This window comes from Trichechus manatus, unplaced genomic scaffold (genome assembly GCF_000243295.1).
Source record: "Trichechus manatus latirostris isolate Lorelei unplaced genomic scaffold, TriManLat1.0 scaffold00044, whole genome shotgun sequence".
NCBI lineage: Eukaryota > Metazoa > Chordata > Mammalia > Sirenia > Trichechidae > Trichechus > Trichechus manatus.
In genome coordinates, this window is record NW_004443980.1 from 14,390,810 (window position 1) to 14,407,382 (window position 16,573).

The window sequence follows — 16,573 nt, forward strand, 5'->3', positions numbered from 1 at the left end:
GGCAGCCAAGCACTTAACCACTGTGCCACCAGGGCTCCTCAACAGGGTATACCCATACCCATTGCTGTCGAGTTGATTCTGACTCATAGCGACCCTAATAGGACAGCGTAGAGCTGCCCCATAGAGTTTCCAAGGAGCGCCTGGTGAATTCAAACTGCCGACCTTTTGGTTAGCAGCCGTAGCTCTTAACTACTATGCCACCAGGGCTTCCCAACAGAATATAGAAGTGGCTAAAAGATTCATGTGTATGCAGAAAGCTCTCCCTCATATTCACACAGTGTGTGGTTGTAGTCATTGCCGTTAGAACTTCCTTTGTTTGCATGACAACCTGTACAATCACTTTACTTAGAACAAGTTTTCAAAAGAGATTTTAAAAAATGAGTTGGATATTAGGCATAGAAACTGGAGTCTGACTTTTGTCTTAAACTCCCTGTGATGGAAGGCCAGGGGCTTACACAGACTTATTCACTTCTCGGTGCTCTCAAAGTCAACTCATGTTTATTACCACACAACATGTGCCAGGTCCTGTGCTGATCACTTTTCCTGATATAAATTCATTTAATCTTCAAAACTCCATGGAATCATTAATATACACTCTAATTTATGTGAGGAAACTCTGACACAGAGAGATAAAATAACTCACCCATTCCTCAAAAAACTAGAAATAAATATACCTTATGATCCATCAGTTCTACCCTAGAGATCTAACAAAAGAGACATGGACAGACATATGCACACCTCTGTTCATTGCAGCATCATTCACAATAGCAAAAAATTGGAAACAACCTAAGTGCCCATCAATGGATGAATAGATAAGCAAATGTAGTACATACACACAATGGAATACTATGCAGCCATAAAGAATAATGATTAATTCTCAAAACATCGTATAATATGGTTGACTCTGGAGGAGATTATGCTGAGTGAGATAAGTCAATCACATAAGGACAAGCTGTATGATCACACTTTTATAAGAAGATAAGAATATATATATATAGAGAGAGAGAGAGACAGAGAGAGAGACCAGTGTTCATTAGTGGTTACGAGGAATGGGTGGGACGAGGGGGAAAATCATACTCTAGATTGTAGATACTTGTTATTTTTGGTGATGGGAAAAGTAGCACCGAATGTGGGTGTAATGAGCACATCTTGACCAAAGTAAACAATGCCACTAAGAAGTACTCAAGAGAAAAAGATGTTTGTGCTAAAGAATATGACATGTATAATTTGGCAACGGCACCAGTAATAACCAAAAGACAAGTATATAGTCACATATGTATATGTATGGGCATATATGTGTATGAATAGGTACAGGTGTGTACATACATGTGCACAGATGGAAATATCTATGTGAGTCTGCATACAGATATGTGGATGCACGCATGTATATTCACAGAGGACACAGTTACATATACTTCTTAGACATAACCGAACACCTCACGAGATTGGTTTTCTATATTTGAAGGCTTAGGACCTTAGTCTCATGGGACAGCCCAGTCAACTGGCATAATATAGTTCACAAAGTTCATGTTCTTTAGTGAGATGAGTAACGTCTGGGGTCTTAAAAGCTTGTGAGCAGCGATCTAATATACAGCTATTGGTTTCTACTCATCGGGAGCAAAAGAGAAAGAAGGAAACCAAAGTCTCAGAGAAGAAATTAGTTTACAGGGCTAATAGCCTGCACAATCCATGGCCTCATCTACCCTGAAACCAGAAGAACTAGATGGTGTCCAGCTACCTCTACTGACCATTCTGATCAGAGCTGCAGTAGATAGACCCTGATAAATGGGAGAAAACTGCAGAACAGAAATCAAATTCTTAAGAAGTCCAGATTTACTGGACCAGTTGAGACTAAAGAACTCCCTGAGACTATCACCCTGACATACCCTTTAAACCTTGAATGGAAACTATCCCTGAGGTCATCTTTTAGTAAAATAACAGATTGGCACACAAAATAAAGGATATTACCCATGAGTACAGTGCTTCATTAAAAAACCATCTATATGAGACTGAAAGGTCAACAATTACTCTAAAGCAAAAATGAGAAGTTAAGGGGACAGGGAAACTAGAGTACTGGAAATGGAACAAGAATGCAATTAAAGAGAATGTTGACACATTGTGAAAAATGTAACTAACGTCACTGAACAATCTGTGTAGAAGTTGTCAAATGGGAAGCTAATTTGCTGTGTAAACTTTCGCTGAAAACACAATAAAATATTGTTTTTAAAAAAACTTGCCCAGGGTCACCCAACCAGTGACCAGCAGAGCTCAGATTTGCACCAAGGGTTTCCAATCCCAAATCTAGAGCTATTCTTACTGAACCATACGGTTTTCATCCTAATGGATAAATTACGAATAATTTTGATCATGGTGTCATAGTGGTAGTACTATGGAGCCCTGGTGGCACAGTGGTTAGGAGATCGGCTGCTGACCAAAAGGTCAGCAGTTCGAATCCAGCAGCTGCCCCTTGGAAACCCTATGGGACAGTTCTGTTCTGTCCCGTAGGGCCCCTATGAGTTGGAATTGATTCGACAGCAATGGGTTTGGTTTTTGGTTTGGTAGTAATATTTTATCCTGTATTTACATTCCACATATTGAGAACTTTATGAATATGTTGTTGTGGTTCTTAGGTGCCGTGAAGTTGGTTCCAACTCATAGCGATCCTATGTAGAACAGAACAAAACCCAGCCCTGTCCTGTGCCATCCTCAAGATCGTTGTTATGCTTGAGCCCATTGTTGCAGCCACTGTGTCAGCCTATCTCGTTGAGGGTCTTCCCCTTTTTCACTGACCCTGTACTTTACCAAGCATGATGTCCTTCTCCAGGGACTGGTCCCTCCTGATAATCTGTCCAAAGTATGTGAGATGAAGTCTCGCCATCCCTGCTTCTAAGGAGCGTTCTGGCTGTACTTCTTCCAAGACAGATTTGTTGGTTCTTCTGGCAGTCTGTGGTGTGTTCAATATTCTTCGCCAACACCATAATTCAAAGGCATCATTTCTTTTTCTGTCTTCCTTATTCACTGCCCAGCTTTTGCATGCATACGAGGCGATTGAAAACACCATGGCTTGTGTCAGGCGCACTTTAGTCCTCAAAATGACATGTTTGCTTTTTAACACTTTAACAAGGTCTTTTGCAGCAGATTTGCTTAATGCAATGTGTTGTTTGATTTCTTGACTGCAGCTTCCATGGGTGTTGATTGCAGATCCAGGTAAAATGAAATCCTTGACAACTTCAGTCTTTTCTCTGTTTATCATGATGTTGTTTATTGGTCCAGTTGTGAAAATTATGTTTTATTTATGTTGAGGTGTAATCCATACTGAAGGCTGTGGCCTTTGATCTTCATCAGTAAGTGCTTCAAGTCTTCTTCACTTTCAGCAAGCAAGGTTGTGTCATCTGCGTAACGCAGGTTGTTAATGAGTCTTCCTCCAATCCTGATGCTCCGTTCTTCTTCATATAGTCCAGCTTCTCGGATAATTTGCTCAGTTTACAGATTGAATAAGTATGGTGAAAGGTTGCAACCCTGACACACACCTTTCCTGACTTTAATCCATGAAGTATCCCCTTGTTCTGTTTAAACAACTGCCTCTTATGAATATAGTACTCAATGTAATAATCTACTGTTAGATTTAAGGAGCTTTAGTGCCACAATGGTTAAGCGCTTAACTGGTAACTGAGAGGGATCGGCGGTTTGAACCCACCATGGGGAAAAGACCTAGCGATTTGCTCCCATAAAGATTACAGCCTAGGAAACCCTATGGGGCAGTTCTACTCTGTCCGATCGGGTCACTATGAGTTGGAATCAACTCAACAGCGCACAACAATTATTCCTGTTTTTCCTTTGCCGTCGAGTCAATTCCAACTCTTAACAACCCTATAGGACAGAGTAGAACTGCCCCATAGGGTTTCCAAGGAGCGGCTGGTGGATTTGAACTGCCAGCCTTTTGGTTAGCGGCCAAACTCTTAACCACTGTGCCACCAGGGCTCCTTAACAATTATTAGGTCTGAAAAATCCTGGTTTTGATAATATTTAGAATGAGTTCCTTCCAACTAAAAAACCATGTAAATAAATCATTGTTTCCCTAAATATTGTTTATTTATTCATTAAACAGACGTTTACTGGGCTTCCACTGGGTTCCAGGCACTGTGTGAAATGCTGGGGATGGAGTGATAGAAAACAGTCTCTTCTTCATGGAGCTTTCAGGCTGATACAGGAGGCACAGGAATAAACTGATGGCTGCTGTACCGTGTAATTAGTAAGTGCTATGATGGAGCCCTGGTGGTGCAGTGGTTAAGAGCTACGGCTGCTAACCAAAAGGTCAGCAATTCAAATCCACCAGCCACTCCTTGGAAATCCTAGGGGGCAGTTCTACTCTGTCCTATAGGGTCACTATGAGTCAGAATCAACTCGACAGCAATGGGTTTGGTTTAAATTTTTTATGACAGGTGATATGTAAACACAAAGGAGATGATTACAGCCCAGACTGGTGATTATGAGCTGATTCTTGAAAGATGAGTAGGAGTTAATCAAATGAAGGAGTTGTTCTGGGCAGAGGAAGCAGCATGTGAAAGGTACAGGGGCTTGACAGAACATTCCAGCAATTACAGGAAGTTTTGTACCAGAGCTTGGTGCACTTTCATCCAGCGAGAACCTGGGGGTCATTCTAATACTTTGTTCTCCCTCATCCACCACACCTAATCCGTCATCAGTCACTGTGTCCTTTTGATAATTGTGGTTGAATGAGCTCCAACTCATGGCAACCTAGGGACAACAGAACAAAACATTGCCTAGTCCTGCACCATCTTCATAATTGTTGGTATATTCAAGCCCATTGTTTTAGCCACTGTGTATTTTGAGTGCCTCCCAGCCTAGTGGGCTCATCTTCCAGCACTATATCAGACAGTATTCTGTTGTGGTCCATACATAGGTTTTTCATTTTGGCTAATTTTCGCAAGTAGATCGCCAGGCCTTTCTTCCAGACTAAGTCTGTCTTAGTCTGGGAGCACCACTGAAACCTGTCCACCATGGGTGACCCTGCTGGTATTTTGAATACTGATGGCATAGCTTCCAGCATCATAGCAGCACACAAGCCACCTTAGTACGAGAAACTGACAGACGGGTGGTGGGTCCTTTTGATAGTACCTCGCTAATATGTCTTGTATACACCACTTGTTTCCATTCTATTGCCAACATCCTATCTAAGTTACCACCATCTTGCATTGGAATATTTCCATAGCCTCCTGTCAGTTTTCCCTCTTCCTCTGTTGCCCACTCCGGTCTTTTGCCCACGCATCAGAAAGAGTGATATTTGTAAAGTATATATTTGTTTTTATGAAGGCCCAATTTCCATACAGTAAAATTCTCCCTATTAACATGTAGTTCTGTGAGTTTTGACAAAAACATGCAGCTGTGTAACCCCTACCACAATCAAGATACAGAACAGTTCCATTGCCCCCCAAAAAATTTCCCCATGCTCCTTTTGTGATCAATCCCTCTGTCTGCTCCTAACCAACCAGTAATCTGATTTCTGTCCTTATAGAGTTGCCTATTCCACAGTATCATATAAATGGAATCATGCAGCATAGTCTTTTGAATCTATCTTATCGCATGTAACATACTGCATTTGATATTCACTTATGTTGTTGTGTGTACCAGTAGTTCTTATTTATTGCTGAGCAGTATTCTATTGTGTGACTGTACCACAGTTTATCTGTTCACAAGCTGATGGATATTTGAGTTGTTTCTAGTTGGGGCAATAATAAATAAGGCTACTATCAACATTTGCACAGAGGTTTTTGAGTGAACATATGTTTTTGCTTCACTTGGGTAAACAACTAGGAGTAGCAGGTTTTGGGTCATATAATAAATATATGTTTAACATTATACGTAGCTGCCAAGCTGTTTTTCAACGTGGCAATACTATTTTGCATTCCTATCAATAGTGAATGAGAGTTCCAGATGTTCGACATCCTTATCAACACTTGAATTGTCAATTCTGTTGTTGCTATTTTTAGCCATTCTAATAGGTCTGTAGTCATATCTTATTGTGGTTTTAATTTGCATTTTCCATGGTACGTAATGATGTTGAGCATATTTTCATGTTCTTATTTGCCATTCGTTTATCTTCTTTAGTGAAATGCCTCTTCAAAATCTTTTGCCCATTTTTTAATTGGGTAATTTGTTTTCTTATTAATTACTTTTGAGTGTTCTTTATATACTCTATATACAAGTACAGTATCAGCCATATGCTTTTCCAACATTTTCTCCCAGTTTTTTTGTTTTGTTTTATGTCTTAGTGTCTTAAAGAGCAGAAATTCTTAGTTTTGATGAAGGGCAAATCTCTATGTTTTCTTCTAGAAGTTTTACAATTTCAGGCTTTCTATTTAGGTTTATTACCCATTTTGAGTTAATTTTTCTTTTTTGTATGGTACAAGGTATGGATTGAGGCTCTCTTTTTTTTTTTTTTTTTTTTCTTGCCCTAAGGATATTCAATTGTTCCAGCACCATTTACAAAAATAGACTATCCTTTCTCTTTGAATTGCCTTTGGACCTCTGCTGAAGATCAATTGACTACATATATGTAGGTCTATTTCTGGATTCTTTATTGTGTTCCATTGATATATGTGTCCATCCCTTTGCCAGTACCTACTCTCTTGATTATTTTATAACTTTATACTTACAGTAAGTCTTGAAATCAGGTAGCATAAAGCCTCCAACTTTATTCTTCATTTTCAAAATTGTGATCAGAGAGTAATATTTCTAAAACATGACTCAGGACATGTTGTTCTTTGGATAAAGTTTAGACTTTTTAACTTGGCCTGATGAAACATCCAGCATGGTTTGCCCATCACATAGCTCTCTGGCTTTCTTTCAGTTAGCTGTAATTAAAAAGATCATTCCTAGCTTCCGGCTGTACCCTCCCACCACCACTCAACTGCTTTGTACCCTTCAGGTCTCAGCTTAAACGTCACTTCCTCAGAAGGCCTCGTCCAAATCTAAATTAGATGCCCTCGTTGTAGTCTCTCATAAAACTCCCCAAACCAAACCTTTTGCCATCGAGTCATTTCCGACTCATAGCAACCCTATAGGACACAGTAGAACTGCCCCATAGGGCTTCCAAGGCTGTAAATCTTTACGGAAGCAGACTGACACATCTTTCACCTATGGAGCAGCTGGTGGGTTTGAACCACAGACCCTTCGGTTAACAGCCGAGCGCTTAACCACCGTACCACCAGGTCTCCTCAGTCTTTCATAATACTTCCTACTTAAGGATGGAAAAGGTGTGTTTATGTTTCTTTGTACGTTTTAATTTATTACAAAATATTTCAGACCTACAAAAGTTTAATAAAGAGCCCTAGTAGCCCAAAGGTTAAGCACTTGGCTACTAACTGAAAGCTTGATGGTTCACCCACTCAGCAGTTCCATGGGAGAAAGAACTGGCAATCTGCTTTTGTAAAAATTACAGCCAAGAAAACCCTATGGGGCAGTTCTGCTCTGTCACATCAGTTGCTATGAGTCAGAATTGACTCAGTGGCACCCAGCAACAGCAGCAACAACATAAAAGTTTAAAGAAAAATATAATGAACATCCTTGAACCTACCATCTATATTGGTAAATCATTACCAATATGGTCAAAGACTCCTGTGTAGTCCACTTTTAACAAACCAGCAATCACCTCTGTCCTGAATTTGAACTTAGTATTTATCATTCACGAAACAACAGATAGCATTATTTTGTATGTTTTTAAACTTTAGGTAAATGGTCTCATACTGTATTTATTTTTCTGTTACTTATTTTTGTTGTTATTCAGCATTATGTCTGTGAGATTCACCCACATTAGAGCTCTCTTTTATTCATTTTTACTGCCATACGTACCACTATATATTCATCTGTTCTTTGTTGATGCACACGTAGGGTGTTTCCAGTTTTTTGCTGTTACAAGTAGTGATGCTGTGAATATTCTTATACCTGTCTCCTTGTGTAAACATTGAGAATCTGTAGAGTCTGTATCTAGCAGTAGAATTACCCAATTTTTTCCCAAAGTTCTTGTGGCAGCAGCATATCAGAGGTCCTGTGCTCCCTATGCTCAGCCGCTCTCGGAGGGGTCAGGCTTTTTATTGTGGTTTCACTTTGCCTTTCCCTGGTTACTAGTAAGGTTGAGCATCTTTTTATGTGTGTGTTTTACTCTTCTGAGCATTGCCTCTTTATGTCTTCTACCATTTTTCTCTTGGTCATTAGAAGATTTCACCCTTCATTTGTTTAAGTAGTGTTCCGTAAATATTGAAAATGTATGTAAAGTACTTGGGACAGTGCCTAGCACAAAGAAAAAATATATAAATATGTGCTTTAAAAAACTCCCAAGGAGAATGATGGTGGGAGACCTGCAGGAGGAGAGCTGTGCACAGACCTGAGGAACAACCAGTTGAGATTAGAACAGATGAGAAGATTTCAGGAGAGACACCTCTGAGAAAGCAAAGTTGATAAACCCGATGTATTTGAACATATTTAAAGATTTTGATAGTTAGGGAACACCTTGGGGAGGAATTTGTGCTAAGTATATGAAAAACTAAAAAACAAATCATGGTGATTATTAACTCCAAGGAAGGCAAAAAGTTGTACAGGGAAGAAAAAGGTAATCATAATTATAAGATAGCTCCGCTGTGAATAGTATTTATATAATTATAATATAAGCACTGGATATTAATCTAACCAAAATTATTTGGAGGTATAGTCCCTGGGTGGTGCTCTCGACTGCTAACCGAAAGGTTGGAAGTTCAAGTCCACCCAGAGGTGCCTTGGAAGAAAGGCCTGGTGACCTATTTCCAAAGAATCAGCCACTGAAAACACTATGGAGCACAGTTCTACTCTGACACACATGGGGTCGCTGTGAGTCAGAGTCAACTCAATGGCAACTGGGTTTTTTTTTATATTGAAAGTGGGAGAATGAGGTGTGGGTGGGGAGAATGAAAAAGAGTTAAACCTTCATTTTCCATGGTGGGAAGTCAAGAGATAATGCCTAAAATTAAAACGTCAAGAAAACACCATAAGAATGATGGTGAATACCAAAGAAGCAGCTTAAAAAGCTGGCAGTGTTGTCTCCAGGAAACAGGAAATGAGGAGTGAGAGGGGCAAAGCAGGGCTGACTTTTTTCTTCTAAGCCGATTTGACTTTTTAATCTGTTTGCATACAGGTCTCGTATGAAAATTAAAACTAAATTAATTTTTTTAAGTAAATAGAATCCAACTAGCTGGTCAGCTGGAAAATAAGCATATCAGCCCTTTATTACACAAATCAGTAGAAACTGTAAAGATTAGTCTCCTGCTAGCTTTCACTAAGATGATGTAACGTTGTGTAATGTACAAGGAGAGAAATTTACTGCTTTCTTCCCATCCTTTTCTTCTAGTTAAATAGTAGCTTTTTTTTTTCTTTAGTCACAGGTCTCAGCTCATTTCACACAAAATAGTGATGCTTGACTGAAAGCAGTACAGTTTCTTGAACTTTGAGTAAAACCAAAGAAAGTTCCGGATTTTAAGGACAAACACGATTACAGAGCACGCATCACTGTTTTTATCTATGAACACAGATAGAAACGCATTAAACTAGTAGTTAACAGGTGAACGTCAAAGGTCATTTCTAGGAGTATGTTTTTCAATATAATTATATTCCCTCTGAAAATAGTTGTGGTTGTTTTGTCTGAACTCACAGTTTTTATACCTCCTCCTAACCTTGGCACTGTGCGTATAAACTGTTCCCACTGTTCGTGGGAACTATGTGGTAAACACTGCTGCAGCGACTTCCCTTTAATAGTTAGTGAACTAATCCCTAAATATAGTTTATACCTATCTTTGAAATCCACCTGGATTATAAATGTAATGGAAATTTACTGAGCTTCCATCCTCTCTGCAGTGCGTTGAAATGTCTAAAATGGATGGACAAGGCCTTGGCTACAATTTGAAGGAAAATCTGGCACATTCTCACTTCCTTAATTCAGTCATACATTCAGTCCAAGGGTAGCCATGAGGCCCTTTTCTGTAAATATTCACGTCTTCCGAGCTGATTTATTTTCAAATCAGTAAACATTAATTTTTCAAGCGCTTACTGCTACCACCACCACCGCTACCAACACCCCTTCGTTCTCTCTTGAAGTGCTTCGTAGCCACAAATTTCCTTTCGTGATACATGAAAATATTTTTTAGCACCAGGAGTAAAGTTCTTCCTTTCTCCTTCTTGAAATAGTAGAAACAACCATTGTTGTTATTTCTCACCCTCTTTATGCCAGGGAATTAATTTGCACAGTGAACGACAAGAAAGATGTAGAAAAAGATACTTTAAAATAAGTTGGTTTACTTTACTTTCACCGACAGTCTAAAAGTGCTGATGGCAGCAGATCAACTTAATACTACTGCTTATGAAAAAAAAATGCTGGAAGTGGCAAGGCACAGTGTGAGCTGGTTAGCAAGGCAGCTCTGGTCATTCCAAGTGCTTCAGGAACTGGCCATTTTTGGCAAAGAGCCCAGGTCTATAAATAATTCAACCTCCTTCAACTAGGTCCTGGCAGCAGGAATTCCCGAAAATGATATATGATGCAAAGCTTTTCCCAGGTTGACCTAATGTCCCTTGCAGCACTTTCCCGTGTAGGCGGTGCACGACCAGATGAGCATGTTTGTTTTAGACAAATGGCCTTCTGGGGACAGCCAATCCAGCTGGGTGCTCAGATTACCATAGTAACTCTCTATGCTTTCCCTGGGCCATCCCTGGGCATCCCTTTCCTTCCCTTCCTCCCGAACCCTTTGCGCCTTGCCTAGTTCAGCAGTTCATACCCGAGGGCCATGATCCCCACCGTGAGTCCCTTCCAAGTCCCTCAGGGTCCACAACGGTTAGAAATAAATAAATAAAAAGGGAACTTTCTTCTCTTGTCTGTGAGCATCCCAAAGGCAGGGACCCAAAGACAGGGACTTTCCTCTCTGTATTCTCAGTGTTTAGTACCACATCTGGTGCAAAAGAAGTTTAAATATGTTTGTTGAATAAATAAGAGATATTTTGAGTTTTTCAGATGGCCTATTAGAAATACTTTGACTGCAAACGTGAAACAAAAATGCCAGTTTTCCTATTTTGTTTTGTTTTTTAACTACATCCAATAAATTCAATGTGAAAATCCTGGATATCTCGTTCTAATCAGAAGTTGTAATAAGATATATATACACACATATGCATACATATATATCACATATACACAGAAATCTTTATAAGCATGGGTTCTGTGTAGGGGAGGTTTTGTTTTTGTTTGTTTTTGTTTTGTTTTTAAAGAAGTCCACAGTGGACGAGATTCAGTACTATTGCCCGAGGACCAGATTGAGTAGGAGCTGTGTGGAGTGGTGGATGAAGCATAAAGTTCCCAGCCTGACAGGCCTGGTGTGAAAACTATCTCCTTTACTCTCCAGCTGTGTCACCTGAAGCAAGTCACATTACCACATTGCCTCTGTAAGCCTCAGCTTTCTCATCTGTAAAACAGGAATCATAATTCTTTGTTGATGTCCTTATTAAAAAATACTGTCTATAAAGAACCAAGCATAGTTCCTGGCACACAGTTGCGATGGTAGTACTCAGGGTTGTGGAAAACAAGTCAGTAAAACCCTTGAATTTTCAGGGAAACCAACTCCAGAATTGTGCACGGAGACTCTAGTTCCCCTATCTCTTCCCCACTTCTTCTCTCCAACTTTCCATGTTCCTCACAACCCAGAGTGCTCATCCCACTGCCCCATCCTCACCCCACCTTTTCCTGTCTTGGAGGGAAGGCTCTAATAATAATAGCTGCTGTGTGTTGAGCAACTGACACCTTTGAATTATGGTGTTGGTGAAGAATATTGAATATACCATGGACTGCCAGAAAAACCAACAAATCTGTCTTTGAAGAAGTACAGCCAGAATGCCCCTTAGAAGCAAGGATGGCAAGACTTCGTCTCACTTACTTTGGACATGTTATCAGGAGGGACCAGTCCGTGAAGAAGGACATCATGCTTGGTAAAGTAGAGGGTCAGCGAAAATGAGGAAGACCCTCAACGAGATGAATTGACACGGGCTGAAACAATGGGCTCAAACATAGCAACGATTGTGAGGATGGCGCAGGACCGGGCAGTGTTTTGTTTGGTTGTATTTAGGGTCGTTATGAATCAGAACTGACTTGACAGCACCTAACAAAAATACAACATTGAGCAACTACTAGTTAGATGCGTTGTGTTATTCATTCATTTCATTTAATCCTCAAGACAATCTTATGATGTGTAGGTGCTGTTGCTACCCCCGTTTTACAAGTGAGGAAAACAGGTCTCAGGGAGGTAAATAAGTTGACCCAGTATAATGCAGCTAGGAAATACCAGAGCCAGGATTTCACACCAGGCCAGTCTGATTAATTCTTTCTCCCACCTAAACTGCTAAGCACTGTTGTGACTTCCTAAGAAGGAAAAACAGAATTTAGATGATGAAGTATTTTCAAATAAGCTGTAAGTGCTAAAACTTTGACCTACAGTGAGAAGCTATCAAAAATCAATGAAAAGATGAGACCAAATGGTCAACATTTACCGAAAAGCAAAGATGAGAAGAAGGCAAGGAGGGCAAGGGAAACTAGATCAAAGGAAACAGAACAAACAGAATGGAAATAATGAGAATACTGACACATTGTGAAATGTAACCAATATCATGGAATAATTTACATAAAAATTTTGTTAAATGGGAACCTAAGTTGCTGTGTCAACTTTCACCTGAAGCACAATAAAATATTACCCAAAAAAAAAGAACTTAGGTTATTTTCTAATAATAAAGAATTATGATCTAATCTGCTTCTATTTGACAATTTGATGATCTTTGTGTTTTCCTGAGGGAAAAATAACTGAGTCTAGTCTTGAGGCCGGACTTGGCCCAGTTCATTGTCACGTGGGTCCCAGAGTTCCACCCAAGGCTACTAATAACTTCATTCCACTTTTAGCAGCATCCAAGCAGTCTTTTGTTCCTATTTTGGTATCATGTGGTAATTTAATACTTGGCTCATATCATTACTTGTTTGCAGATGTTGCCCCTCCACAAACAGCTGGTTATATAGAAGTTACTGACCTTCAATCAAAGAAACTCCGATACATCCCTATTCCCAGGTAATCCATCTTCTCCTTTGTTCTTAGCTTGGTATGTCAGGAAAAAAAAAAAAAAGTGAATTCTAAAAAGTATTCTGAATAAAAGTGTGCTTTTTGCTTCCTTAAGTAGAAAGCCCTTTTTTGGGTAGAGTTATAGTTGGTTTATAATTTGCTGTTCTTCCCCATATTTTACTTGCATTATTATTTTCATTTTGGAAAAAGTTTCAAATGTTACATAGGTATACATCTAAACAGCTTTGATTTCAAGTTCTTTTCTTTGATCTGCTCTAATAAGTTTTTCTGTATCTGAAACAGCATTTTTAGTATTGTATAAAATTCAGTACTTATTAGCTTTATATATTAGTTTTCTGAGGTAAGTGCGTTCAAAACGTCAAAGGAATTTAAAAAGCGTTTGTTTAATATTGTTTTCTAAACATGTTACTATGTACCTGCAGCCGTGGAGGCCAGATAGTCACCGAAGGGTTCTGGAGATTTAGAATGGAATTCATTCTCATCCTCTGCTCTTACCACTGTCCAGTGATGGAAAAGGAGCATTCAGACTAGCTAGACCCAAGATACAAAAGCAGAAACAACGATGCTCTGTCTCTGCCCTTTCATTGCACTCCCCCTCCCTTGAGGAGTACAGGTGTCTTCCTTTGAGGCCAGTCCCTTTCTGGGTGCATCCACCTGTCGTCTCCTTCTCTCAGCTTAAGCGTACACCTGCTTGGTTTACTTAGCCTAAACCCATTGCCATCGAGCTGACTCTGACTCATGGCAACCCCATGTGTGTCAGAGTAGAACTGTGCTCCACAGGGTTTTCAATGGCTGATTTTTTGGAAATAGATCACCAGGCCTTTCTTCCGAGACATCTCTGGTGAACTCCAACCTTCGACCTTTTGATTAGCAGCAAAGCGCATTTGCCTCCCACCCCAGGCCAAAGTCCCCTTACTCTAATCTTCCGACTCTGCTTTGATCGAGATTGAGATCACATCCTCTGTTTCCATATACTCCCTCACAAGACAGCTGACCACTCAAACACACTGAAGAGCCTGCCAGTGTCAGTGGAAGGCCAGGGACACCAGAAACGTCAGCAGAGCTCCTTTCCTGCCCCTCCTCCAACTCCCAAAAGAAAATAGCTTAACAAGCCTGTACCAGATAACTCAGAAACAGTTTCATTTCTTAGGACCCTTTAATAGGTTCAAGAAATATGAAAATATTATTCAAAGAAATAGATTTATTTCTTTCAACATATATAAACCATTTGCCATGAAGTCACTTCTAACTTACGGCAACCCCGTGTGTGTCAGAGTAGGGTTTTCAATGGCCGAATTTTTAGAAGTACGTCACCAGGTCTTTCTTCTGAGCTACCTCTGGGTGGACTTGAACCTCCAACCTTTCAGTTAGCAGCCAAGCACGTTAACCGTTTAAACCACCCAGGTATTCCTTCAGCATATATAAGCATGCTTTTCAGAACAACTTAATGTGTTGTCTAATGTAAAAAAGACTTTTAGTCATTTGAGAGAAATTCCTTATTCTCTATTAATTGCATGCTCATTAAAATATACTATTAATTCAAGGAAAAAAAGCAAAAAACCTCTTCTTGTTTTATACTAAAGCATTAATATTTTTTTCCAATATTTCTCTTTATTTCTCCCTCATTAGTCCTAGCATTTTATCTGTTTTTTCTTTTACCTTTCTGTATAAACCATACATACCATACCAGGGAAGAACGTCTGGAAGAGCAGCTGTGTGTGTACAGCCGGTGCCGGCAGGTCTTCATAATTCATTCATTAAAGCTACACTGTCCAATAGGAATATGATGCAACCCACATATGTAGTAAAGATGTGATTTCTTTTTTTTTTTTTTAACATATTAAAGAAATTGTCCTTGTAAACTTAAAGTTTCATGGTGGAGAGTTAAAAATGCAACCAGTAATCACATCTAAATGCTCTTGGCAGAATTTCAAACATCCTGGTTTCACATAGCTACGTTTCATTATTCTTTACTTCACCATCTGAACCTAATCATCTTTTTTTTCTGAGACAAATATTTTTTGAGAGCACCATGAGATAAATCCTGTGTTATATCAAATGTTACCTTGAGTCCTTCTAGAAGTACTGTAAAGTATTTCTTGAAACACAGGGTCTAATCCTACTGTTCTCCTTCTCTTCATATACACCTTTTCTAAGACTTCTGTGTCGCAGAGTAGCTGGCCTTGTCACTCTGTGTTTAGTATCAACTAAGGTAGACTGACAAAAAGGTCCAAATAGTCTGGATTTATTCTTTAGTACCTTATAAGGATTTATCTGATATATAGTGGAGTGGTGATTTTCCCAAATCTGGGTTGATAGTTTATCATGTTTCCTATTATCCAAACAGACTATCTCTTTAGGCCATTGATTTCATACAGGAAATATCAGTTGCATTTAGAGAGACAATACTGGTAATTGGAATTGGTAATCCATGTTACTTTTGTATTGTTGTTGTTGTTGAGTAGATTCCAACTCATGGCAACCCCATGTGTACACAGTAGAACTGATCCATAGAGTTTTCAAGGCTGTGACCTTTCAGAAGCAAATCGCCAGGCCTCTCTTCTGAGGCACCTCTGGTGGGTTCAAACTGCCAACGTTTTTTGGCTAGTAGCCAAGCACGTAATCATTTGTGCCAACCTGAGTGAGAGCTATACTCATATAAGAAAGTATACAGTTGAGCCTTATAGGCAAAAATTGCATTCCTAGATATATATACATTTATATGTATATAAACTCACAGCTGTCAAGTCGATTCTGACTCATAGAAACCCTATAGGATAGAGTAGAACTGCCCCATAGCGTTTCCAAGGAGCGGCTGGTGGATTCAAACCACCAACCTTTTGGTTAGTAGCCAAGCTCTTCTTAACCACTACAACACCAGGGCTCCATATATATATATGAACTATATAATAACAGATATCTATGTATTAAATATGTAATGCAAGAAATATATAACTTCCTTGTTATAAATTCATAGACCTTTCTAAGTTAGAAAAGCCAAAACATCGAATGCCAGTGCAGTTGAAACACATAAACAAGGCCTCAGTTTCAGTGCTGACATAAGCCCCTAGGGATGAGCCCAGTGCTGCAGGTGTGTGAGGAGTGCTGCAGGTGTGTGAGGAGTGCTGCAGGTGTGTGAGGAGTGCTCCAGGTGTGTGAGGAGTGCTGCAGGTGTGTGAGGTGTGCTGCAGGTGTGTGAGGAGTGCTGCAGGTGTGTGAGGTGTGCTGCAGGTGTGTGAGGCGTGCTGCAGGTGTGAGGTGTGCTGCAGGTGTGTGAGGAGTGCTCCAGGTGTGTGAGGCGTGCTGCAGGTGTGTGAGGCGTGCTCCAGGTGTGTGAGGAGTGCTGCAGGTGTGTGAGGCGTGCTGCAGGTGTGTGAGGAGTGCTCCAGGTGTGTGAGGAGTGCTGCAGGTGTGTGAGG

At 39.9% G+C, this 16,573-nt stretch overlaps 1 protein-coding gene across 4 annotated transcripts in view; it reads left to right on the forward strand.

The window, feature by feature from the left end:
• The window catches only part of VWA8 (von Willebrand factor A domain containing 8), a 468,389-nt gene that overhangs the window by 325,182 nt on the left and 126,634 nt on the right, over positions 1-16,573 (forward strand). For all 4 annotated transcript variants that reach the window (XR_002824147.1, XM_004376614.1, XM_023731623.1 and 1 more), the window contains exon 36: positions 13,061-13,142. Coding sequence is in view for 3 of the 4 variants with exons in the window: in XM_004376614.1 (XP_004376671.1) it covers positions 13,061-13,142 (82 nt within the window). In the remaining variant the exon portion in view is untranslated. The remainder of the gene's footprint in view (positions 1-13,060; positions 13,143-16,573) is intronic.